This window comes from Lipomyces tetrasporus, assembly GCF_029532465.1.
Source record: "Lipomyces tetrasporus strain NRRL Y-64009 chromosome Unknown POJ06scaffold_10, whole genome shotgun sequence".
NCBI classification, from domain to species: Eukaryota; Fungi; Ascomycota; class Lipomycetes; order Lipomycetales; family Lipomycetaceae; genus Lipomyces; species Lipomyces tetrasporus.
This window is the reverse complement of record NW_026611605.1, coordinates 401,641-424,718: the sequence shown is the minus strand read 5'-3', so window position 1 is coordinate 424,718 and position 23,078 is coordinate 401,641. Positions and strand designations below refer to the sequence as shown.

The 23,078-nt window shown below is 51.5% G+C and overlaps 9 protein-coding genes across 9 annotated transcripts; 5 read left to right on the top strand and 4 right to left on the bottom strand.

Annotated features, from left to right (window-relative positions):
• The first annotated feature begins 1,176 nt into the window (after nt 1-1,176).
• Nucleotides 1,177-2,094, top strand: POJ06DRAFT_260129 (uncharacterized protein). The gene is made up of 5 exons (XM_056188445.1): nt 1,177-1,422; nt 1,539-1,617; nt 1,688-1,740; nt 1,800-1,817; nt 1,869-2,094. Exons 1-5 carry the CDS (start codon nt 1,276-1,278, stop codon nt 1,896-1,898), a joined length of 327 nt encoding a protein of 108 aa, XP_056041250.1. The 5' UTR covers nt 1,177-1,275; the 3' UTR covers nt 1,899-2,094.
• On the bottom strand, nt 2,028-3,013 carry POJ06DRAFT_22511 (uncharacterized protein). The gene is made up of 4 exons (XM_056185700.1): nt 2,863-3,013; nt 2,688-2,786; nt 2,469-2,633; nt 2,028-2,410 (listed from the first exon to the last, which is right to left on the bottom strand). The coding sequence occupies exons 1-4, from the start codon at nt 2,903-2,905 to the stop codon at nt 2,268-2,270; spliced, it is 450 nt and encodes a 149-aa protein (XP_056041249.1). The 5' UTR covers nt 2,906-3,013; the 3' UTR covers nt 2,028-2,267.
• On the top strand, nt 3,006-7,075 carry POJ06DRAFT_22314 (P-loop containing nucleoside triphosphate hydrolase protein). Its single transcript, XM_056185669.1, has 7 exons — nt 3,006-3,306; nt 3,364-3,461; nt 3,517-4,295; nt 4,348-5,404; nt 5,455-5,698; nt 5,753-6,543; nt 6,605-7,075. Exons 1-7 carry the CDS (start codon nt 3,150-3,152, stop codon nt 6,863-6,865), a joined length of 3,387 nt encoding a protein of 1,128 aa, XP_056041248.1. The 5' UTR covers nt 3,006-3,149; the 3' UTR covers nt 6,866-7,075.
• Nucleotides 7,076-7,366: 291 nt separating this feature from the next.
• Nucleotides 7,367-9,229, top strand: POJ06DRAFT_240319 (uncharacterized protein; the record flags this gene model as incomplete). The annotated part of the gene is made up of 3 exons (XM_056186085.1): nt 7,367-8,214; nt 8,271-8,728; nt 8,784-9,229. The coding sequence occupies 3 exons, from the start codon at nt 7,367-7,369 to the stop codon at nt 9,227-9,229; spliced, it is 1,752 nt and encodes a 583-aa protein (XP_056041247.1).
• A 187-nt stretch (nt 9,230-9,416) lies between these two features.
• On the top strand, nt 9,417-10,657 carry POJ06DRAFT_22629 (uncharacterized protein). Its single transcript, XM_056185727.1, has one exon. The coding sequence runs from the start codon at nt 9,726-9,728 to the stop codon at nt 10,338-10,340; it is 615 nt and encodes a 204-aa protein (XP_056041246.1). The 5' UTR covers nt 9,417-9,725; the 3' UTR covers nt 10,341-10,657.
• POJ06DRAFT_22325 (acyl-CoA-binding protein) lies at nt 10,375-11,102 on the bottom strand. Its single transcript, XM_056185674.1, has 5 exons — nt 10,900-11,102; nt 10,777-10,830; nt 10,652-10,723; nt 10,451-10,575; nt 10,375-10,394 (listed from the first exon to the last, which is right to left on the bottom strand). Exons 1-4 carry the CDS (start codon nt 10,924-10,926, stop codon nt 10,465-10,467), a joined length of 264 nt encoding a protein of 87 aa, XP_056041245.1. The 5' UTR covers nt 10,927-11,102; the 3' UTR covers nt 10,375-10,394; nt 10,451-10,464.
• A 1,083-nt stretch (nt 11,103-12,185) lies between these two features.
• POJ06DRAFT_22319 (uncharacterized protein) lies at nt 12,186-13,397 on the bottom strand. Its single transcript, XM_056185672.1, has one exon. The coding sequence runs from the start codon at nt 12,986-12,988 to the stop codon at nt 12,227-12,229; it is 762 nt and encodes a 253-aa protein (XP_056041244.1). The 5' UTR covers nt 12,989-13,397; the 3' UTR covers nt 12,186-12,226.
• A 1,933-nt stretch (nt 13,398-15,330) lies between these two features.
• POJ06DRAFT_283173 (DNA replication factor Dna2-domain-containing protein) lies at nt 15,331-20,534 on the bottom strand (the record flags this gene model as incomplete). The annotated part of the gene is made up of 12 exons (XM_056190093.1): nt 15,331-15,837; nt 15,904-16,003; nt 16,064-16,498; nt 16,556-16,677; nt 16,735-16,928; nt 16,981-17,495; nt 17,548-17,953; nt 18,004-18,262; nt 18,317-18,811; nt 18,863-18,958; nt 19,011-20,268; nt 20,524-20,534. The coding sequence occupies 12 exons, from the start codon at nt 20,532-20,534 to the stop codon at nt 15,331-15,333; spliced, it is 4,398 nt and encodes a 1,465-aa protein (XP_056041243.1).
• Nucleotides 20,535-20,564: 30 nt separating this feature from the next.
• On the top strand, nt 20,565-22,938 carry POJ06DRAFT_22217 (uncharacterized protein). Its single transcript, XM_056185642.1, has 2 exons — nt 20,565-22,144; nt 22,192-22,938. Exons 1-2 carry the CDS (start codon nt 20,619-20,621, stop codon nt 22,478-22,480), a joined length of 1,815 nt encoding a protein of 604 aa, XP_056041242.1. The 5' UTR covers nt 20,565-20,618; the 3' UTR covers nt 22,481-22,938.
• Nucleotides 22,939-23,078: the final 140 nt, after the last annotated feature.

Below are 23,078 nucleotides of genomic sequence, written 5' to 3'. Positions count from 1 at the left end.
ACTCACAGACGCCGGGCCTATAAGTGGCTGGAACTAGTCTAAAAGTTACCTCAAACTGGCGATGCCCAGTCTCGGCTACAGAAACTGTAGCGCATGTCAACCATGCAAGTCCTAGAAGGTCTCCTAAAAGAGATAATTTAACAGAGACGTGCCATTCGGGACTTCCCACTCTGAATCAAACCTCAACAAGGCACACATCCTGATCATGCAGACGTATATAGGCCAACGTTCTTTGTGGTTCTGCTGAAAGTCCGGATGGCTCGTCCGGGTGATCATTGCTCACCAACTCGGAAAGTCATTATCCAAGCGAAGACAGACCCAGCCCGAATTATATATTTCGTTGCGTACCGTCGATGTCACTTTGCGTCGCTAGTATTCCCACATCACCGAAGTGACATTGCGCTGACTATCGCCTTATGAGAGCTCCCAGAACGGCAGACCTGTCGTATAGTGGTCGCCTATGGGTACAGAAAGCCGAGCGAACATCGACGATCTAACAATCCTACAATATATGTGCGCTCGAATATGGCTTCAATGGCCTTGTGGCTTTCGATCAGTGTAAGCGTCTTCGTTGTGAGTCAGTGCTGTTCGCGTTAAGATTGTAGTAGCTAATGGGACGTCGGCAGGCAAACAATTTACCGGTGCATCAACTATCAATTCGGGCTGCCATGTCAAGGAAATATGGATTCAGTAATCCCACGGTTTGACTTTTGTCCTAAACACGGGCACGAGCATGGCAAGTAGGGCCCGGAAAAACACATTACTGTCCAATAGAATTTGAACGCGGAAATGCGACAAGCATCTGTATATAGAATTGGGAGATTGTTGGATTTGATTCTTTTTCGAATGTAAAGGAGTTTCATTGGTATTCTGTTATCATTGTTTAGGTATTTTGTTATGGAACGCTAGGTCAAACTCGTTCCTCGATAAAGTGACACAGGCGGTCGAGCTATGGTGATTAACTGCAAATGGGCCAATATGTTACGTCGTCTGCGCGTTATCAGTCTAGGCAAGAGTATCATTGAAATGAGGCCGACGAGTCAAATCTTGTTGCCGGCGCCGCACAGTGCGGCGGCGGGTGCTGACAACTACGCTTTCCTTCAACGACCAGCGTATGTGTCAGTCTTGTGCTGGCCAATGACGGGAAACCACCACGCCATTGCACATTGCAGTGTCATTCAGACAAATCAACGCTTCTGACTTCTCCAAGTCCAAGTCCAAGTCCAAGTCTAAGTCCGCCAGGATCTTCCGTATCTGACCAACGATCTCTTCACAATGCGAGCCACAGCCATATCTACAATGCGACGCTCGTTCGTTCGGGCCATGCAGCCGACGTCCGTGGCGGCTGTTCGCGCGACGTTTGTCAACAACCTGCGCGCTTCCCTCGCTAACGATCTCCGAGCTAGTATAATTGTCCGATCGGTATGTCACGACTATTTCGTCAAAGAGATATCTCGGTTTAAATATTACCTCCAAATACCCCAGAAAATATTCTCGATCGATCCAAGTTCTGGACAATGCTAATATTATTCTTGAAGACACCTCAAACTAAGGCTGAGCCTGTTACTCACAAGTTGAAGAAGCTAAAGAACGTCCCAGCTGAATTGTATCCTCTCTGTATGTGTCGATTTATACCAATTTCTCGGCTCATGGTACTCAGTTCGTCTACTAATATGATTCGGGCCAGTCATTACCCTTCTAATCGGTTTCGCCGCTGCAGCGCTTGCTATTTCGCGGAAAGTATGTCGAAGTCGTTATTGATTATGATTGCAAACATTGCTGACTAGTTTTCCACATAGTTCCTTTACGACCCCGCCGTATGTGATTAGGAAACTGCATGTTATCGAAACGTTGCTAACAGATTGCAGGTCCGTGTTAACCGAAGCAGCAGCAAGTAATCCAAAAACGATTTTGAAATTAGTCAGTGGGGAAGGTTTTGTGTATTCACCATTCTCTATCTTATCTCTATCTTATATCACCAATTAGAAACTTGGGACTGAATGTATTCACAATGGATAGTTATTCTCGAGAGAGCATGTACGTATGAAGATGAGGGAGCTGGAACGTAGTTTTCGTTTTCACAAAATATGATATTACTCATTCTGCAATTGAAGATGTTGAATTGAGTGCATGCGAACACACCTGCTCTCCCAGTGAAGTTCCCATTGATCGCTGTAATCTCAAGCCTATATCGTACACGTCCTCTCGCACTATGATACACTTTCCCAGATAGTATTCTACAAATAAGTTTCCCGTAGAGAGTCAGTTTAACTCTCATGAGGACCAGCCGCGTCATTCTCCAAGCTCTGCATTGGATCGAAAGCCGCGGACTCAGCCATGCTTTCCTCAATAGCCCGTCGGTCTGATTTGTCAACGACATTTTCCTGTAGCCATGATTCTGAATCCCAGACTGTGAATTCATTGTCAGTCCCAGTCTATGACCTCGAGTTTGCATGCAAAGAACCCACCTGCAATTTTGGCGTTGTGAATATCAAATCGTTCCTTCTGGGGTCTAGAGAGCGTGACCCTCAATGTCCGTCCATTCAACTGCGCTTGATTCATGTTATCGATTGCTGATTCAGCATCTAATGGCGTTTCAAATTCTAGCAGTGCAAATCCTCGATGCGGTTCCTCTGTTGACATTGTTACCTTCTGTCTCATAATGACGTTTAGCTCGCAATACGTACTTGATTTGTCATCTTTCGGTAGCTGAATGTCAACTATGTCACCAAACGGAATAAATGCATAGTGGAGGGTCTCGATTGTTACAGACGGATCAAGGCCAGCTAAACGAGGTTAGCTAGCGCATCAATGAGGTGAATGATTCACAGGGCCCCGCCGTTACTGGAGATAATCACATACATATGTAAATTGTAGATTTTGTCCTTGTCTCCTGAACCGACATTTCTGATGATATGATATACCTGATAGCACGTGAAGGTGTGAGCGTGCGTTAGTAGATGTGTCATAAATGAAATTCGTTCTAAGTGGGGCATGAAGTCCCAACAGGGTAGTCTTGTCTACATACATTCCTGGCGTTGGCGCACGGAGCGAGCGATCAGCTGCCACCAGTTTAAACACAGACACGATATCCTGTGCATATATTTGCCATTGAATGTTCAATTGGGAATGATTGGTTAGGGAACATCATGGCGGCTTTGGAGGTAGAGCAAATACGGTCTGACACATCAACCGAGGTCCTACATCAACATGTAGCGCAATTACAAGACGCAGCGCCGATATTCTCAGCTCGACCGCAATTATCGGCTCGAAAACCGTCGATTGGCGGAAAGCGGAAGCGAAGCTGTGCGTTTACACAAAGCATGATATGTGGGGTATTAGGAGCACGTTGACCTCTCATAGGGAAATCAACTTCAAGATCAAGGACGTCCGCTTCAGATCCCGTGAAAGGTTCCAATGCACCGGAAACCTCTCGACCATTAAAGAGACAGAGATCAAAGGTATAATACTTATAGTGATATATAAGGGTTCTGGCATTGCTGACAGCTAGTGCAGACGGAGGATGAAATTCGGCGGGAGATAGAGATCGCGAAGGTCCTCAACGATCTCGATAGACTTGCAGCCATAGGCACAATTGATATTCACAACCTGCCTAGACTTCCAGCGCCAGGAATTGAAGCGCCTGATGGCTGGCTGTGGATAGAGCCGCCGTGGGAAAAAAGCGTGGTGCTTGAGGAACCGTTAACCTCACTCGCGTATTTGCACAAACGGCTGTTTCTTAGGGTGACATATAAAATGCTGGATTGTCGGACAGCACGGTTTCGGGTATATATTGTTCCTAAGGATGTCGACGGACGACGATTCCTTCCTCAAGTGCCGACACTCACAAAGAAGAAAATCAGGAACGTGATGGTCCTGGTCAACAGCTCGCGGCGAGCATGGGAAGGCGAACGCAATGCACGTATGGTGCCGCTCATCAAGCCTCCACCGGACGAGGCGCCCACCCTTTTTGACATGTTCAATCAGATCTCTGCGGTTCCCGAGAGTGTGCCGGAAATTGACGACCCTGAAAGTGTCGAAATCATCAACGAAGTCATGACCGGCCGTGTCGAGGGCATGAAATCGGTATTGTATCTATACCAGCGAGAGACTGTCGCGGAGATGATACGGAAGGAACTTCTACCGGTTCAAATGATTGATCCCAGACTCAGCGAATTTGCGTCACCGAAGGGCGCAAAGCTTTACATGGATACAGATACGTACGATGTCCATTTGAAGCCGGACTATTTTGATGGGACTTTCGGAGGAGTGCTGTCGGAGGAAATGGGCTTTGGGTATAGTTACCAGTTTCTGGAGATATTGGTGTTTACTGACTGTTACCTTCAGAAAGACGTGCATATGTATAGCGCTTATTTGCGCAACCAAATACCAAGGTAGCCGTGTCCCAGATGACTTTTTGGTCGTTCCCCCGGAAAGGACATCGGTTTCCTCTCTTTCAAGTATCTGCGCAAGGACAATCAATAGTCTAGGACTACCGTGGAGGTCATACCGCTCCAGCTTGCCAGAAAAGTGTATCAACATATTGACACAGAATCGTGCTTCGTACGTGATTGAGGACCGTCGCTCATCGCATACCAGGGCAGGCACCAGAGGACACGAAAAGGTGAAATCCCAGACTATCGTTCTCTCTGGGACAACGCTGGTTATATGCCCGGACGCTCTTGTGCCTCAATGGCGCAACGAGCTAGACAAACACGTGAATAAGGGTTTTCTGTCCATACTCTCGTATAACGGAAATGACCCAGGAAATGACGTTGATTTCAGCAGTTTTGATGTTGTGTTAATGTCGCAGCGCAGATTTGCCTTGGAATTTAGACAGCAATCATCGCTGTTGCTTCGAGTCCGTTGGAAGAGAATAATAGTCGACGAGGGCCATTCTATGGGTGCCTCGCAAACCAATGCTGGATTTGCAGCGAAGCATCTCTACGTTGATCGAAAGTGGGCAGTCACAGGCACGCCAGTTCCCGGATTGCTTGGTATCAACGTCGGGTTAGACACGGCCATGACGTCGGCCTCGCCGAGGTCCGAAGCCAACGTTGGAAACCAGCATAGTAGGGTAGCGACCGATTTATTGCGCCTGGGACATATTGTTGCGGATTTCCTGTGTCTTCCGCCATGGTGCGATAACTCTAGTCTGTGGCAAAAATACTGTGCTGCTCCGTTCTTAGACGAGAAGCGGCACGAGATTGTAGAGCGAGTGCTGAGACAAGTCATGGTCCGTCACCGGTGGAAGGATTTGCAGGTTGACGTCGAACTGCCTCCACTGACGCACGAAGTTGTGCTACTTGAGCCATCGACGTTCAACAAAATCAATATCAATCTCTTTCATGCGTTTGTGGCCGTCAATGCTGTTTCGTCAGACCGGACCGATCAAGACTATTTGGTAGGTCGAATACGTTTGTTATACACACCCCGTGTCTAATAAGTATTTAGTTTCATCGAAATAATCGCGCCCAGTTACGGCGACTGGTTACAAACTTGCAACACAGCACATTTTACTGGACCGGATTCTCGATCGACGATGTGGAGTTCATGATGGACGTCGCCAAAAATTGCCTGGCGAATGGCAAACCGTACACTGAGCATGATATCCATCTTCTGAGGAAATCTCTCGAGGCGGGAGAGGTTGCTATGTGCAATGCGTCCTGGAGATTTTCGTCACTGCACCACGAGATGGGTAAGGTTGTCCCTGTCCGGATTCAAATTCAACCGTGCATCTGACAATTGATAGGATACTTTGTGTCCCATGTTCCCGAGGGCGTCTCGCACCAGATATTTGATTTGCCGCTCCGGACGAGTTCTGGAATAATGTCTGGTGCCAAGATTCTACGGTTCCAGCAACTTGTGCGCGGTATCAAAGTTCGCGACGTTGATGGAAATGTAACCGACGAGGAAATCCTAAAAGTGTTGGACGGACAATCCCAGTTGTCTGAATCACCGGCGCGGCCAATGCCTTTACGAAGTCCGTCCAAATCGAAAGCCCAGGAGACGGAAACCAAACTGAGAGGTCTGCCCGGCGTACCGTCGACACCGTCGTCACAACACACTAGCTCACAGGGCAAGAGCTACAAGTACTTCGTCAATTACTCTGAAGACTTCGTCAATTCGTCATCCATCAAACTGACGCAGAATTCGCGGTTCAGGGACACGACCATGTACGGCTGCTTTTCGTCCAAACTGTCGTACCTGTTGTCCCGCGTTCTGGCGCTGAGCGTCGACGAAAAGATCATCGTGTTCTACGAGTTCGACGACATCGCGTTCTACCTGGGCGAAGGACTCGAAATGTTCGGCATCGACCACTGCTTCTACACCACGTCACTGAATCCGCAGGCCCGAGCGTCGAACCTGATGGCGTTCAACGCGACAGACAGGTTTCGCGTGATGCTGATGGATCTAGGGTTAGCTGCTCACGGCCTGAACGTCACCGGCGCGTCGCGGATATTTTTCGTGAATCCGGTGTGGCAGCCAAACATTGAGGCCCAAGCGATGCGCCGGGCGCACCGTATCGGCCAGACGCGACCGGTACGTTGGGGCACAAAATTTTCGTTACGTCATAATTGGGGTTTACTAACAAACGGCTAAGGTGCACGTAGAAACCTTGATTCTCAAGGGCACGATCGAGGAGGAGCTGTTTAATCGCCGCCGCAACATGACGGAAGCCGACTTCGCGGCGGCGAAAACGCTGACGGATGATGCGCCGACAAGCCAGATCATATCGGCTGCCCATTTCATCGACGTCGACGATCTTAACCCACACGGCCAGCCATTCAATCCCTCGGTGCCAATTCTAAAATGCGCGGATGACGTATGGCGGACCGGGCATGACATATTGACTTTGCAATAATAGTCTCTATCCTGGCACCTACAGCAACCAACGGTCTGCAGCCCACAAAGAGGGCTAAGCTCTCAGCTGTTAAGGAGAAGGCCATGCGCGAAGCGTTTAAGAAATTGCTCGGTTGGTGATTGATACAAGTCCTTTACATATCGGGCATGACAAGGTTTAGGTTGGCCACGCGCAATTCCGGTAGGGTTTGGCTGGCGGCAGTGCGGAACGCCGGGGTGCGGAAGGAAGCCGTCGGCGAGAGTTCCCGGGAAGATTGGACCCTAACCCGATAGCTAAATTGTGGAACAAGGTTTACAGCACTGCCCCCCGGTCGGACCAGCAAGTGGATCGTCGGCCAAGATTTAATTCCGAGATCAGCAGCGTCTTAAACCGACTTCATTACGTTGCTCTGGCGGCGATTTGACGTGGGGGGGAGGGGGGATGGCACGCGCGCCACGGTGGCCGGACGGGTATATGAGGCCGCTTTCCAGGGCGGACCGCATTCTCCACGGGATTGCGAACATGCCTCGTTACGAACGGGTTGTAGTAATACCGGACGTCAAGAAATGCAGGGCCGGGTGGAACCGCAAGGTGGCCAAGATCCCGATTGGCACGCTCGACATCGACATGTCGATCGCGGACCTGAACCGTGAGCTGAATTCGCTGGGTTGCGAGTTCGACCGACGCAGCATGTATGACGGATTAGTGGGACATTTCGAGCGCAGCAAGCGCGGGTGGTGCGTGCAGCTGGAGTTGGTCAAGTGGCTTGTTCGGGAGCGGGTTATTTTGGTAGCGTACATCAGGACGGAAGCGGGGCGGACAAGGCTGCTGATCGCGATGCCGGCGACCGACAACCAGCTGTACAAGCAGGTCCAGGTCGAGAACTGCGAGCGGCGACACATATTAGGACTGCTGTTGCGGGACCTGAACAAGCATTCGGACGGGTTCGACGGAATTGCCGAGCCGTGGTTTGAGCCTGTCCTGGAGGAGTCGCAGATGCACGAGCTGATTGGCGCCGGCCTAGCGGGGCGGAAATGCGTGACCGCGGCGTTTTATGAATGCTGCACTGGCGCGCCGGTGCGTTCGCCGACGGTCGAGAACCAGGACGACGAAGCCGCGGTGCAAACTATGTTGCGGTCGTCCAGCGGGACGAGTAGCGAACTGGCCGGGTTTGAGCGGGCGTGCGTGGCGCAGATGATGTATCGCGAGTTCAGCCAGGACGAGGATTGGGTTGATCCCCAGTTTGTAGAGGTCGAGGCGCCGAACAAGGAGACATACTATCTCCACCTTGACACTGGACGAGCAGTGCAAAAGCCGCCAAGGGTCAAGTTTGTTAACGGCGGCATATTTTACGAGCGATGCCGGGCTAGGTGGGTTCTGTTGTCTTGACTAGCCGTGGACGAAGTGGTTGCTAAACCAATGCTAGGGTGATGCGGATGTGTATGGCGCTGATCGCAGCCCGACCCCGAATATGCGAAGCGCGACGGCAGTCGCTGGCCGTCAACGACGGTCGCGGCGGCGGCGGCGGCGGCGGCGGCGGCGTGGCGTCGTTGGCGGAAAGCTGCTCACTTGCCGTCAAACGCGCGACCGTGTACTGGCAGGACATGATATTGCCGGGCGGATGCGCGCAGATCATGCGCGACCAGCAATGCTGCTACCCGGCGATCGCCGGCGCGGTCTACACGACCGGTGCGACACTCGTGGTTTGCCAGGACGAACTGTACAATGACTGGCAGGGCGCGGTTGCCGGCGGGCTGGATGGGGAGGCCCGGTGGCGGGTGTTTGCCGTGTCGCACGTCGCGAGTCTGCCACCGGTCGGTGAGCTTGTCAAGTTCGACATTGTGCTTATCCGCGAGTCATATTTCTGCCGAGAGGCCATGCAGGGTGAGTACATAATTCTACGTCAGGTCGGACACTGTCGTTAATATTCGAAACCTAGGTTCGGCGTCGCCTATTTACCGGATTCACTGGCGGCGAATCATCCTCGAGTCGCCGGTTGGGTTCAACAACTGGTGGCGGCAGACGCTGGCCCAGGTCAAATGTGTTTGCAAGGACGTTTTGTGGATCGTCGGCGCGTTGGGAATGCAGGGCGGCATTCGGCCGCACGACGTCGTGCCGGTCGATGCCGGGCTCGATCGGCCGGCCGACCACGCCGGTTGGCACCTGGGCGGCGGCGACGACGACGAGTGGGAGGTTTCGCATTTCGAGCCGATGGAGGCCACGATTGCGGCCATGGTCGAGCATGACAGCAGGCGGGCCGTGACGATGGATCTGTGGCCGGGAGTCATGACGCGGTGGGTCGGCGAGGACGCGGAGATTCTGGCGGCCAGGATCGAGCGCGACATGCGGGCGCTGATGCCCCATTACGAGCCGCCTGTGGTTTGAATTGAAATGAATTGTGGAGGACAATAGTTAATATTATCTCGGCTTAACACATGACTATCATAATTGATGACGTTGCGGCGCGGTTTCGTACCTGTGCGACCCCGGATCTGATCCGACGTGATGGAAAACCCCGCGGTCGGTCGTTATCTGCTGCCGAGTCACCTGATGGGAGGTTGGAACAATGGGCACGCGCGCTCGCTTAGCCGCAGCAGCAAAGCCACTTGGCGCCCCCCTGCATCTCTCACGTAGCCGGTCTAGCTCTAGGCAGCAAACAGAGATCCGGACTGGGACCTGGTTTCTGCAACGAAAGCACCATCGTGTCGTCAAACCGATTAAACAAAAGACGTATTTCGAACGTAGCCTCGGCGACGGAATCGAAGTCGAATCGTGGGCGGGTTCGAACGACGACGACCCCGCATTTTCGTAACGAAAAGTTTAACGCGCAGTCGGTGTTGGCAATGAGGCCCAACCGCCCGCGTTAATTTTGGGATGTGTGATGCAGGATGACGATCGGTCAGCCCGCGTGGCCCAACCTTTCGTCCACACCGGCTTGCGGCTTCGCTTGCGGTTCTCGGCCAGGTGCTTACTTGTATTTAGTCTGTCGCTCGCCGCCGTCCGCTATCGAGTTTGCTGCTGTTTGTTGTCGCCGCCGTGCGAGAGGAGAGGGATCCAGATGGATACGCAGCCGGCTGTGTCCTCACGGCACACTACGACCACGACCACGGCGACGGCGGCGGCGGCGGCGGCGGCGGCACAGAATACGCGCATTCATCACCACTTGCCTGCAACCCCACAACAGCCGTCGACATCGCGAAAAGAAGATCCAGACGCGGACGTGCCTGACGCGGTCGTGCTGCCGCCGTCCTGCGACGACCTGACGACACTGATCGGACTCACAATCTCGCTGTCGGCGCTGCATGACAGCCCCACGGCCGCGGCGGCGCCAAAATGGACGACGGCGGCAACCCAACAAGCATACAGGCGTCATCGTCATGCAGACAATCATCATCATCATCCTCCCGGCGTCGTGCTGGACACGCGCAAAAGAAGACAATCGAACGAGTCGTGGGTTATTGCTACGCGCAGTATATCTGCCATGGGGCGCTTATAAACATCGCATCGGTCGTGCTTGTGAACAGGGCAAAATATGTATATAGTATTATTCCTAGCCATAATTTAATCCAGCTAAATCCCTGTATGACCGTTCTATTGCAATTCTACCGTGATTCGGCGATCTACTTGTTGTACTTTTCAATCAACTCGCCGGCGAACTTGATGTACTCGGTCTCGGCGTCGGCCTGGGCCATGCCCTTTAGCTTGCTCCACTCCGACCACTTGTACTTTGCCTAGTCGTTATCCGTTACCATCGCCCATTCATCATCGTCATCCGTTACCATCGCGCCCATTCCGCGGGGTACGCACCTTGAAGTCGAAAACACTGGGCTTGGCCGTCTCGTTGTCGCCGACGGTCGCCTGCTTGTACAGCGCGTAGAGCTAACCCACCGTCCCGTCAGCGACCTGTCCGTCCGGAGCCGTCAAAACCATACCTTCAAAAGCTCATCGTCCTTGGGCAACACCTTGAGTTGCTGAACATCAGCGGCCTGTTTGCGTCAGCATTGCTCCTGCCCCAATCGGCAGACGAACAAAAACAAAACCAGTATCAAACTCACAGCTTTCTCGAACTCGGCAGACGGCATGTTTTGGGCTATTCGGTTCTAGGTAATGCTATACTGCAACGAACGAGTATGGTGGAAACCTGGTGGTCGAATGGAGGTTGGGATGGTGTGAGGAAGCCAGCGGGCGTTGGCCAAAAAGGAACCGAACCGTATGCGCCGCGCGCGCAGCGCGATCGATCGATCTGGCGCTTGCAGCTAAAGAACCTGTCAAACCGCCCCGAGCGTAGATCAGCAGACCGCTGGGGGTTTAATGTTTTTAAAATTTTAATAATTCGATTATTTGTTATTATGAGATTGGCCAGAATACGGCAGCGCTAACTGCTGGCCGGACGTGATGCGATCGTGCCGGATCATTTGCACAGTGCCGTGGTGAATGTTGGGGACGGTGGCAACTTTACGTCCTAAACACAAAAAGGATGAGAACGGGGGGATAATATTACGGCCACCGCGCATATCATTTCATTATATACTATATACCCAAACATGTCTACAATACACATATATACTTTGTATAATATTACAGCATAACGTCAGCCAAATTATATACCCGCATGTACCGTCCGCCAAACCGCATGATTACTATTACACATGATCATTGAGCACAAACACCAAATTCCAATGAACCAAAAACTATTATGTACCGATTTAACCCAATAATATGAACAGGAGAAGCAGACAAATGCAACTTTTGAAAACGTAAACATCAGTCAATTACAACGGATCGATTAAGCGTAAAACTGCATCGGCGACTGCGCATGCTGCTGCTGCTGCATTTGCGTGTCGACCATGTCGGAGTAGTACGACAGCATGGTAAAGTCATACATGTGCGCTTGCGGCGGTATCAGCCCCGTCTGGTTCATCGGCGGCTGAAACTCGTTCGAGATCGGAAACACGACCGGCTCGTCGACCAAGTCGTCGTCGTCCAGGATCTCTGATTTCGGGAAGTAGTAGCCCTGGTGCGATGATGGCGGCGGCGGCGGCGGCACCGCCGGGTGAGTGTGAAACTGGGGCACATCCAGCACGATGCCAGCAACCGAGCACGCCGCACCGAGATGTCCGCACCGCACACACGTGTGGCCGTCCTCGCGGGCACACCGTATGCCGGCCCGCACGCACTCGTCGCACGCGGTCATGCCAACAGCAGTAGGTGCGGCGTCAGGCTTGTCGGCGACGGCCGCAGGCTCGGCCCGTTTGCTGGCCGGTTTGGCGTTTGCCCGCCTGTGCTGGCATTTCTCGTAGTGGCGCTTCAGGATGTCGCTCCGACAGAACGAGTCCGAACACAGACTGCACTTGTACGGCCGGTCGCCAGTGTCTACTCTTGTTAACGCTGTTCAAACATACGTGGCATGGCGCACTTACGTCTCAGCATGTGCCGTTTCAGGTGCTTGGCGTGGAGATACGACCGCGAGCACTCGGTGCACTGAAATTTGCCGGCCGCGTTCTTGGTCGGCACTACTGGCGCCGCGGCCGATCCGGCGCTCGCCGGGCTCTGCTGCTGCGAGACCACGGGCGCAGACCGCGACGACGTAAGCGTCGGTCTCCGACTCGTCGCTCGCTTCTGGTTGGTCTGGGCCGGCGCCGGCCGCGGGGCCAGGCACGGCACCGGGGTTGAGCCTGAGTAGGGCGACTCGGCCGAGGACGAGCACGGCGACGGCTCGGACGTTGGCATGCTCGACGACGGTCGGCGGAACTGGACGTCGTTAGGGTCGTCAATGTCGTTGGGGTCGGCCGACAGAGTCCGGGAGAAGAACATGCGAGGGTTAATGCTGGGTGCGGTTGTCGCGTTGAGGCTGCCGATGCTGCTGCTGGTGCTGCTGCTACTGGCGGACGAGGACGAGGTGAGGCAGGGCTCGATGGCGTCGAACGAAAACGACGAGCGCGAGCCCGAGTCTAGGTCGCGGTCGAACGGCGAACAGTCTCCAGGAGACATGCTGGCCGGGGAAGTTGCAAGCGAAAAGTGTTCGACAAAGGTGAAATCTGACGAGGTGGAAGGTGACGGGGTGGATGAGGAGAAGAGGACCATTTCGGGGTCGAGGGCGAGGGGCAGGGGTGCCGAGTGGTCGAACGTGAAGTAACCAGACATTGAAAGCGAGCGGTGTCTGGATGGTTTGAAGGGGGTGGGGATGAAGACGGAGCGAAAGAAGCAAGATTAGAAGATGGAAGCGGGCATGGGGGAGTAGAAGAAGAAGAAGTGGAGGACAGGGCGAGTCGGCGACAGCCGTGTTCGCGCGAGCGTTGCGACTTTGACAAAGTGTGCGAGCGAGTCAGCCAGAGAAGACGGCGACCGACTCAGCAGAGTTTTGGTTTTGGCACTGGCAGGCCACAACGCTAGTGTCGCTGCGCCTCGCCTCGCCTCGCGTCAGGTTTCGGTCTCTAGTAATAATAATAATATCTCGCCTACACAAAGTCGCACATCACATTATATTCCACTAATCTCACACTCACCGACACTGCTCGGCCAACTAAACGCCAATTATAACTGTTGCTGGTTAACCGGTGTCTTCTGGCATGAACCCTAGCCCAGACAACTGAGTCGTTGTGCTAGTGTCGCGACTGACAGCGCCCGAGCCGGATGAGCTCACGCTATCACGCGAGCTAAAGTGGGAATAAAAAATAGCTTCGCAGGTGAGCGGAAGGTCCACGCACTTAGCGCACACTGCCGGCCACTATATAGCCACTGTTTTAGGCTAATAATTGTCGACACCACCGCCCCGAGCAGATCGTACACAGACCATCCGCACATTGTCCCGTACGGATGGCGACCCGACAGTGCAGACGACCACGGGGACAGTCCGAATCCTGCCCAGGTTGTCCAGCACTCCTCAGTTCGCCAGTCCGTCAGTCTGTCAGACCGACAAGGATGACGATGGCGGTCTACTTTTCTACCGAACGGGCGACGGGATGTTCTCGGCCGACTCGACGATGATGTTCGGTGCCGTTCACGTGTCGACGCAGACCCTTTGTCTCAGGCTCTTCCTGCCCCATTCGGGTTCGATCCCACACTCCGTCGTGTCGACTCGACCTGGGCGATTTGGCAATTTTGGTTGGGCACTAGACCAGAAACGGCATAGCTTACATGCGCCACCAGCCACGCGAGTCGGTCCAGAAACCGGCAAGTTCTGAAGTTCTCAAAGATGATAAAACTCGATGCGACATTTGTCGGCCGAGGCCCATCAGCGTCTCGTGATCGCCCCGACTTATTATGTCAATCATCCCGCCGCCACCAAACACCAGCCGCAACCGGCCTAGCGCAACACACACAAAGCACAGGCCGCAATCTGTCGACCTGTCGCTGGTCGCCTGAATGTCGCCGTCGCTTGCAGCTGGTTTGTGAGGAGACATTGATCTCGAACGACGGCTCCTGTTGAAACGACAGACTCAGTCTTGCACGCGGCCAGGCTCGTGCGATTGTCCAGCGATTATTGTCGCCTGTGTTTTAATCGAGTGCGGTCATTATTACTATTATTATTATTATTATTCGAGCACTGTCGGCTAACGGCGGCAAAACCGCACATGTCACACGCGCGCTAGTCGAACTCAATTTCCCCAATTTACCTCGCAGCAGTCACAACCGATACGCGCGTCTCGAGCAAATTTTTGTAGTGCATTGCCGGCCAACGTAATAATAATAATAATCGAGCGTTTATTCTTATTTTCCATCGCGCGGGGATCGTCGCCACAGCCTTTCGATCGAGATCGACGCCGTCCCCCGCCGACTCGAGCTCGCCCGATATATCACCGCCCGTGTTGTTTGGTAGCTTGCGTCTGGAATTGCCTGGTATCTCGAATATAAATCCACGCGAGCTCGAATTTGTCCTGCGTACGTATGTTCTTGATTCGTTAACCAGTCTAGATGAAAGGGGAAGGTGCATGCCGCCCCCTGATCGGCCGCCCTTGTTCGCAGTTTATCAGCGCGAGCGTTTAGCAAACCCGACTATGTTCGCAATCTGTTCCAAGTTACAACCCTATCACCTCGTCGTCGTCGTCGCGCACACAAGTGCAAACTCGCAATCGTAAATCATTACCGACCCCCGCGTTTACCTCCTGCATGACAGTTTTGTTTTGTCGCTGCATTAATCCACAGTCGCCGGACGCCGACGAACGAACAAACTCTCTGATAACCATCATCATTATGATGGATTCTTCACGATCCAGACAATACATTCCCTTTGAAGAATTATAATAACTTCGTAAATCGGCCCTGGCTAAATCCACGCCGTCATCATTTCATTGGGTTAGGTCAATTTGGAACTTTAATTTCGGGGATAATCTGCACGATCCGGAGTTCGACACTGCCCGGCGCGACGGCTGTGCGCTCATCTACTAGTATTGTACGGATGCCATGATATAATAATACCGTCCGTGCTTGATCATGTTCTACACCCTGCTTTCGTATATACATGTCTATCGACTCATCGGTCCGCTCTATCGCAATTCGTTAACAATATCCCGCAGAATAGGCCTCGACCAAAGAGCGGCTCCCAACTTGACCGCCGCCCTGTGCGGTTTGCCGCCGGCCGGGCGCGCCGTGCCATCCCGACTACGCGGCCCATGCAACAGGTGCGCGTCCGGAGGAACGCTATACACCCATCCCTTACTCTCGACCAGCTCAAAAAACTTCGCCAGCATGTCAACAGCCATCAGCGTCTTCTTTGACCCGAATATGACGAGCTTGCTCCGAGCTCTTGTAAATGTGACATTCAACCGCCGCCAGTCCGTCAACAGGTCTCCGACCATCAGCTCGTCGTTGGCCCGCACGAGCGAGATGATAACGCATTCCTTGTCCCGGCCCTGAAACTTATCCACCGTTTGCATCTCAAGGTTGGGATATTTTTGCAGCCGGTTGGCCAGCAACTTCAACTGCGCTCGGTACACGGATATGATGCCAATCGAGTCCTGTGGCACGCCGCACATAACCAGAGACTCGGTGAACTGCAACACATCACCCGCTGTCAGTCGCCATAGTCCAACATTTTTGCCAATCAATCACCTTCTTACCTGCGTCACCAATCCAGCTTCAATGTCATTCTGAATCCGGTCACCTTTCTTGGTTTCCTTAGCAGGCACTCGGTCCGTATCAACAAACACAACTTTCGTCCTACACAGCAATGTCGTCCGTCAGTAAATAACTTTTGCTTTTAATAACACGCTCTCGTACTGTTCGTTTAAAAGATCAGCAATCCAGCATCGCTCGGACTTGCAGTTGCCACCACCGCCACTATGAATCTCGTCCAGCCCTTGTTGCAGGCGCGGGACCGGCAATTTTCTAACTGCAACTTCTGGAGTACCACATTTTAGCCGGCCGTTATAAATCAGCACGTTGGACAACGTCATGACCTCCTCGCACATTCGGTACTGATGCTCCAGTGTGGCAACAGCAGACGGATGTGCTTCCGACAGAAGCTTGAACAAGCTTATGTCGAGTCCTTCCGCTTTGGCTTCCTTATTCCGTACTAACGGCGACAGCTGGTAATGATCGCCTACTAACACGAATTTGTCTGCAAACCGCAACGGTCCAATGCAGATTGGAAGCGTTATCTGCGAGGCCTCGTCGACAATACAGTAATCAAACCTTCGTTTTTGGAAAATCAGACTGCCTCACTTTAGTCTCTATTGCAGCAGCGCCAGTACGCAACTGGTTAATACGTACTTGTTAATACCCAAACACGTCGTGGCAACAATTTGGGACCCGTAGTAAAATCGACGCAGATCATCGAAATTGTCCGGCAGCTCCGATTGCAAATGCGCGAATTTCTTAACTTCGGGATGAATCTAGCAGCAGTCACCATCAGCAAGCCGGCAGGACAGCATATGTGATAGGATGCTCACCTTGCTCTGTGGACCTAGCCGAAGAATGTTGGTGCAATGTTCTCGCACCTTTAGAAGGATATTATCGACCGCAGTGTGCGTATAGGACGTTAGGAGAATCGTTTTGTTCTGCACCAAAAGCGTTTCGATAATGTGAGAGACTGTCGTGGTCTTGCCTGTGCCCGGCATGCCCATAATCAGAGCGTAGTCGCACGCTGTTAGACCACGTCAGCGACCTTCTCGTTCGACTATGTCAGACGTACTCACCAGTCATGACCTTGTCTATGGCCATCAACTGATCACTGTTTAGGAGCCCTTCAGATCCAGGAGGATAATGTGGCTGAATGGTCGGCTGGAACTTTGGCTTTTCCTTGCCGACAATCAATTTTCTCCGTTTCTTGTCACCATCCTTCTCGATAAGCTGGACTAGATTGTTCCGGATTAGTGCCATACCACTGCTAAATTCGTCCTTGTCCACTCGAAATAGGACTCTCTGGGATTGAGTCGACTTAACGGCATGCTGATTGGAATCGAACTCCCGATCAAGCGAAACTACAATTGTATCTTGAGTAACCTCCTTCAAAAATCCGGCACCAAGAGCAATATGTCCAAAGTTATCTGAAACGATAACCGGGTCGCCAATGCTAATCTGAGAGGCCAAGAACGAAGGATGGTCGGGAAAGCTTGATAGTTCCACGCGCGAGAACGTATACTCGTACTTGTTAATCTTCTCATTGATATTGGACCGTCGCATAGCATCGACTCTTAGAGACGCAAAGCACCTGAAGGAAATTTAGAAACTAGTCAAAAGACGAAGCTTTCACGCGAACTGACCTTCCGTAAGATTCGCGCTCAAGCCCGGTCATGAGCCAGATTTCCTGCCGGAATTTCGCTATACTATTCTCTTCCATCGTTATTAGTCTATCCCAATGCTTGAAGAACGTTTTGTCGTCTTCATTTATATGGTCTGTTGCCTCGTCAAATAGTGATCCTAAGCCACTCGTAGATCCGTCGCCATTTTCTACCGCTTTGTGATAGACAAAGCAGCCCTTTCTAGAGAAACAACTCTTGCACATTCCAGCGTTCTTACTCATTGGTAACACGACTTCAGGATTGTTGATTGATCGAGCAATCTCGTTGCGACCCATTATTAGTCCTCTAATTTCGTTCCTCATAGCTGTAACATTGAGCGTCTGCGATAAATCGAGATAATAGAGAATACCATTGAGGACCTCCGCATCTAGCAATCGTTAATATCCCTATTACGCTCTCAAGCATCCATATAGATACCATAACGGTCTGCCAGTATCAATGTGTATAGAACAGTCTGGGCTCTGTGAATAATAGTCTTCGAATTTCGACCTGTCTTGATCTCGAACGGCACAGTGACCTTCCCTTGTCCAGTAATATCGACCGTCACTGTCATATCTATGCTGCCTTTCAAGCCATACATTGGTGACCAGATGTGCTCCTCCGTGTCAAGGATTTCGACAACGGCCATAGTCGTCTTGCACCCAGGATTACGAGCGTCTTCGAGGATTCCGTTCGCCTTGTGGAGGTCAGTGGATGAATAACAGTTTAAAATATCACGCTGGGAAGTCACCTGCGGTCGCAAGGAAACGAAATTCGCGGCCCACCGTTGTATGATGTCAAACTTCTCTCTGACATGCTCTCTCGCGGCTGGCAGTGGCTCGTCCAAAAAAAACAACTTCTCAATATGCCGCGGCAAGATCTCTTCTAAGACATTGTCCATATGCTCGATCGTGAAGTTCGACTTAGACATACATTCTTGGAACAGCTCATGAATAATAGTCCCGTATACCGTCGACCGATTGACGTCAGTAGGACTTTTTATCCGGTATGCTAAAATAGATTTTCGGGCGCAATAGAAGTATTCGGCAACGATTGTGCTCGATACAAGAGAGTCCGGATGGACAATCAGTATGCCGTTCTTGTTGTCGATGACGCATTGTCCGGTACTGTCAAAATCTCCGATAACGTTTATATAGTCTAGAATATCGACCGTCGAATTGATCCAGTCGTCACGCAGAATTACAATGACCGAACAATTCAATTGCTCGTCGCGTCCTTGGATTCGCTATATTCGAATGAGTCTGGTTGCGTGTAGAAGAAAGGAGAATAATACCACCTTCTCAAGTCTTGCGTGGCCCTTCACCATGTAGTGACCATCTGCGACATCCTCCACCCACAACCGTCTGTAATTCTTACACTCAACTGGTGGGAACTGTACCAAAATTAGATCTGCAGTAAATGATAATTGAAATGGTAAAGCTTGCCCTCGATCGTTGAGTACTTTGTGTATCTCTCAAAATCTCGCTTCTGATTGTTTGGCTCTCCTTCAAGGGCTTCAATTTTGGAGCGACGATCTTGACTGGATTTTCCAGTCTTCCCATCAATTGTTCAAGCTCAGCTGAGTCAAACTCCTCGAGATCACTGAATTCGTCGTTACCATTATCAATGCCGTTCTCGTTGCCGGGGTCGACTTTCTTTGGTGATTCAGAGTCCGGATTTTCACTGCTGGGGGCCTCAATTCCAGTGTCACTCCGGTCACTTGCCATCTTCGTAGGCTGAGACACAAATATCGGGCTATCGCACCCCTCATTGTCTGCGCGTGCCTGCACAATTTCAAAGGGACGAGAGACCGACTGGACAACCGGTGGCAGACCAAACATTTGTGCAGTCTCGACCTTGTCAACCATATCGAAATCAATATCGTCACTATTGAAGCCAAACTCGTCGACACCGCCGTCATTAAAAAGGCGATATTTGCTGGCGTTATGGTCACGGTTTTGAGAGTCTGGCTGGAGCGGCTCAGAAATTGGCGAATTTTGGATCAGTCTTGTTGGCAAAGATGGATGATTCGCTGTGGTGCTATTGCTATTTGAATTCTTTGATCGTTCTACTAACGCGGTCGAGATATCGACTCCCACTAGTATTTTCGCAACCTCGGGCCGCCGACGTCGGCGTTTCTTCACAGTGACCGGCCACTCTGGATCGCAACTGACAGATCTCCTCAAATCTGACAACGACCTGCCAAGGGGCGTGCCGCTGGGCGTGGCTGAAGACCATCTTTCTGCCAAGTCATCCCCTGTTCCCGTCCGTTGCCCATTGTACCTCATGAACAGCTCCGTCGCAGGATCTGCTGGCAGTGTCGATCTTGGATCCGAGTCATGGTTGCGTGAAGGAGATGACCAGGAATCTATAATTTGATCGTTCTCAGATGACGGATGCGGGGATATATTCCACGTGATGCTCTCCTCGTTTCCAACGTCATGATGCCGGCCTAAGTACGGTGTTATAGCCGGATCGCCGTCTGTAAGCGTCCGCTTGCGGGCATCGGGTATTGCTCGTCGCGCCATTCCATTGATATCCAAACTTATGGGAGTCAGGATGCCCCGCGGGGCTGGAGTACCGCATATCGCGACTTGCTTACGATCAGTGCTGCTCATTACATGGCCTGGCGTCGTAGGAGGCTGCCGCGAGTGTAGAGCGGCATTGTCGTCGGAATTCCGAGATTCCTTTGCGCGTTGAAGACTATTTTCCATTAGTTGACGTCGGACGCAGACATATCGCTGGTCTTAATTGGGATTCTGGTTGTTGAAAAGAATATGCACGAACTTCTCTACTTAGCGCGTGAAGCAAGACAAATCGCGAGGGTAAGGGCGTCGCGGTGCAGGCTAGGTCGCGTCTCTTACGCGGCATGCCAAACAAATCCATTATAAGAACTCTTAGTTTTACAGTATAACAAATTTTATCTTGGTAGTAATAGTTGCATAATAAACTCCCAACAGATCGCACATGCTGGGGATACGTCTGTCACTATATTTACACTACAGTCTCTCCAAATCCCTATTTAATTCACCGCCATACCTCTTTCATTCGCTATGTCAGCTCCAAATACTACGAATTACTCCTGGCTAAAGCAACAGCCCGCAGTCGGCAGCACTTGGAGCGACAATAATCAATCCGATCCATCGGGGGACCAAGTTATACCGTCACCATGGCCATCGAGCTCGACCATTTCATTTGCACCTCGTTTGGCTACAAACTCTGCTGCTTTTGCTTCTCAACCGAATACTGTTACTTCCTTAAGCACAGAGCCTCACAAAAGCAGTGGAGGATTGGTCGACGAACATGGAAGTAGTCACGTCAGTCAAAGGGCCTCACCGCCGTCACAACTTTTTGGTAGCAGTGGGCTTTCTACTAACAGAGTTGAGAGGTCCACAGACAAGGGTCTTGGACATGAGAATGAGAGCCTGAAAGTTTCGTCGTCATCATCACACACGCCATCTGTTTCACCATTTGCCAGTTTAGCATCCTTTCAACCGGATAGCGAGTCGCCAGGGAGTCAAGCGTCTCAGAAAGGGAGCGGACAATCTGCGTCATCTTCCCAGCAGGCTTCGCACTCTTCAATTTTTGGAGCGCCATTAGTATTTGGGCAATCGACGGGGCCCGCGCTTCAGGAAGGAGCCCGGACGCCGGGGTTGACGGATCTTAAGGGACCACCGCCTTTCTACGCCTTCGCACCATCTGCTAAACAACCAGGAAATGGCCAGGAGACTATAGCACCAGCCTACTCACCGTCACCGTTTGCTTCACTAATTAGTCCGTCAACCACTGAAACCTTTGTAAAGAGGACTTTACAGTCCACGCCGGCTCTGCATAAGGATGCCGCATCGCCTTTGAATGAGAAATCGAGATCGGAATCGCGACCGGCGTCGACATCCGTTCAATCTACTTCAAGTATATCAAGTGCGCGGCCTGCGGCAGCATCTATGCAATCTGATACGGATTCCAACGATTCGCAGTCATCTGGTCAACAGGTTAAGATAGAGTCGGAACCGGACACTCCAAAAGCGGCGACATCCACGTCCACAGGTCGTCCGCCGGCGTCAGTCATCGAATCTGATAGCGGATCTATTACTGCCCCTGCGGCTACAATTACGCCGCCAGACAATGAGTCGAGGACTACTTCGGCGGCTGCAGTCGAATGTCCAGAAGTCCAGAAGGAGCCCTCGAAGTCGAAGCCGCGTAGCTACGGCATCAATGACGAAGATGAGTCAGACGTAGGAACAAGTACCACCTCGCTGGCGGATAGTGTGGCAACCGAGGATATGAGGGCCCAGATTGTTACTGACCTCGACTCCGACAGCAGAGTGTTGAAATCTACAAGCACATTCTTGGTTTCGGAAATCGGCGAACTTGCAAAACAAATTCAGACCTTACGACAAGAAAATGAGCGATTGCTGAAGTTAGCAGAAAACGGCGCTGCAATGAAGTCACAGATGCAGAAGATTATGGAAGAGAACGATTGCTTGACGGTCAAATGTGACAAGATGCAGAATGCGTTTGCAATCATTGACAATGAGAGTGACTTGTCGGTGAGAACGATTGCTATTTACGACTGCCCGTAAGTATACATGCGAAAAGGTAGTTTTACTGAGCTAACGCGTTCAGGCACACCGTGGCTACGGTTGAAGATGACTTGGACTTTATCATGCCGGAGGTGATCGTCATTTATTCTATGCACCCGTCCGAGGGCACGCTAAATGGTCAGAAAACGATTCTTAGGACGATCAAGATTAAATGCGCATCCGAAGCCGCAGCGGAATGCATCTATTACTTCCTAAGATGGAGAACAGATTATCGGGATCTTAAAATGGCGGTCACCTGTTCGCAGGCTCGGAACTCCGCAGCACAAGCTACCCCTGGCGGAGATTCTGCCTCTTCTTCTAGCACGCCATAAATGGTCGGTACTCTCGTTAATAGGGTCAATCCAAATTGTACACTCATTTCGTATACAGGTATACAACAATAAATTATTGTCAAAAGATGCACGTCTGTTTACTCCCTTGATGTCATCACCTTTCTGCTTTGTTGTATCGATATATATGGATCCTGAGTTCTCCTTGGTCATGCTTATGCGAAATCAAGCTCAACTTTCGAACAAAGACGCGATATGGAATAGTCCTAGCTCCTTAAATGAATTTCGATGTTCGATCAACTTCTTGACAGCCCGGTTGTTCCTAGACAAAATATCCTTTGTACACCCTGCTCATGTCCACTGTGCTGCCAATAGAAATCGACTTGAATAATCTGTAACTGAGAGAACTGTCTCGCAACAAATCTAGCACACCTACCAGTCCTAGTTGTCTCTTTCCCATTTCTGCTCGTGGAGATACGTTCTCCTGATGCTCCGGGGAATAATGGCACCTCGATCACGGTGTGGGCGGTGAAGCAGTGACTGAAGACGGAGGAGTGCTGCGGCTCGCGCTGTCAAACTTTTATTTCGCACCGAATCGTTTCGTCGTCTGTTCGACGATTGGTTCAGTCTTGTAGTGACA

Excerpts from the sequence above, each read along its gene's own strand:
- POJ06DRAFT_260129 (XM_056188445.1), top strand. The coding sequence starts at position 1,276 with ATGCGAGCCACAGCCATATCTACAATGCGACGCTCGTTCGTTCGGGCC. Across the intron at positions 1,423-1,538 it reads CTAGTATAATTGTCCGATCG|ACACCTCAAACTAAGGCTGA; the intron begins GTATGTCACGAC and ends TTATTCTTGAAG. Across the intron at positions 1,618-1,687 it reads AGCTGAATTGTATCCTCTCT|TCATTACCCTTCTAATCGGT; the intron begins GTATGTGTCGAT and ends GATTCGGGCCAG.
- POJ06DRAFT_22511 (XM_056185700.1), bottom strand. The coding sequence starts at position 2,905 with ATGTCGGTTCAGGAGACAAGGACAAAATCTACAATTTACATAT. Across the intron at positions 2,787-2,862 it reads AAAATCTACAATTTACATAT|CTGGCCTTGATCCGTCTGTA; the intron begins GTATGTGATTAT and ends AACCTCGTTTAG. Across the intron at positions 2,634-2,687 it reads ACCGAAAGATGACAAATCAA|AGGAACCGCATCGAGGATTT; the intron begins GTACGTATTGCG and ends CAATGTCAACAG.
- POJ06DRAFT_22314 (XM_056185669.1), top strand. The coding sequence starts at position 3,150 with ATGGCGGCTTTGGAGGTAGAGCAAATACGGTCTGACACATCAACCGAG. Across the intron at positions 5,405-5,454 it reads GGACCGATCAAGACTATTTG|TTTCATCGAAATAATCGCGC; the intron begins GTAGGTCGAATA and ends ATAAGTATTTAG. Across the intron at positions 5,699-5,752 it reads GTCACTGCACCACGAGATGG|GATACTTTGTGTCCCATGTT; the intron begins GTAAGGTTGTCC and ends GACAATTGATAG.
- POJ06DRAFT_22629 (XM_056185727.1), top strand. The coding sequence starts at position 9,726 with ATGCAGGATGACGATCGGTCAGCCCGCGTGGCCCAACCTTTCGTCCAC.
- POJ06DRAFT_22325 (XM_056185674.1), bottom strand. The coding sequence starts at position 10,926 with ATGCCGTCTGCCGAGTTCGAGAAAGCT. Across the intron at positions 10,831-10,899 it reads CTGCCGAGTTCGAGAAAGCT|GCCGCTGATGTTCAGCAACT; the intron begins GTGAGTTTGATA and ends TGACGCAAACAG. Across the intron at positions 10,724-10,776 it reads AGGACGATGAGCTTTTGAAG|CTCTACGCGCTGTACAAGCA; the intron begins GTATGGTTTTGA and ends ACGGTGGGTTAG.
- POJ06DRAFT_22319 (XM_056185672.1), bottom strand. The coding sequence starts at position 12,988 with ATGTCTGGTTACTTCACGTTCGACCACTCGGCACCCCTGCCCCTCGCC.
- POJ06DRAFT_22217 (XM_056185642.1), top strand. The coding sequence starts at position 20,619 with ATGTCAGCTCCAAATACTACGAATTACTCCTGGCTAAAGCAACAGCCC. Across the intron at positions 22,145-22,191 it reads ATTGCTATTTACGACTGCCC|GCACACCGTGGCTACGGTTG; the intron begins GTAAGTATACAT and ends TAACGCGTTCAG.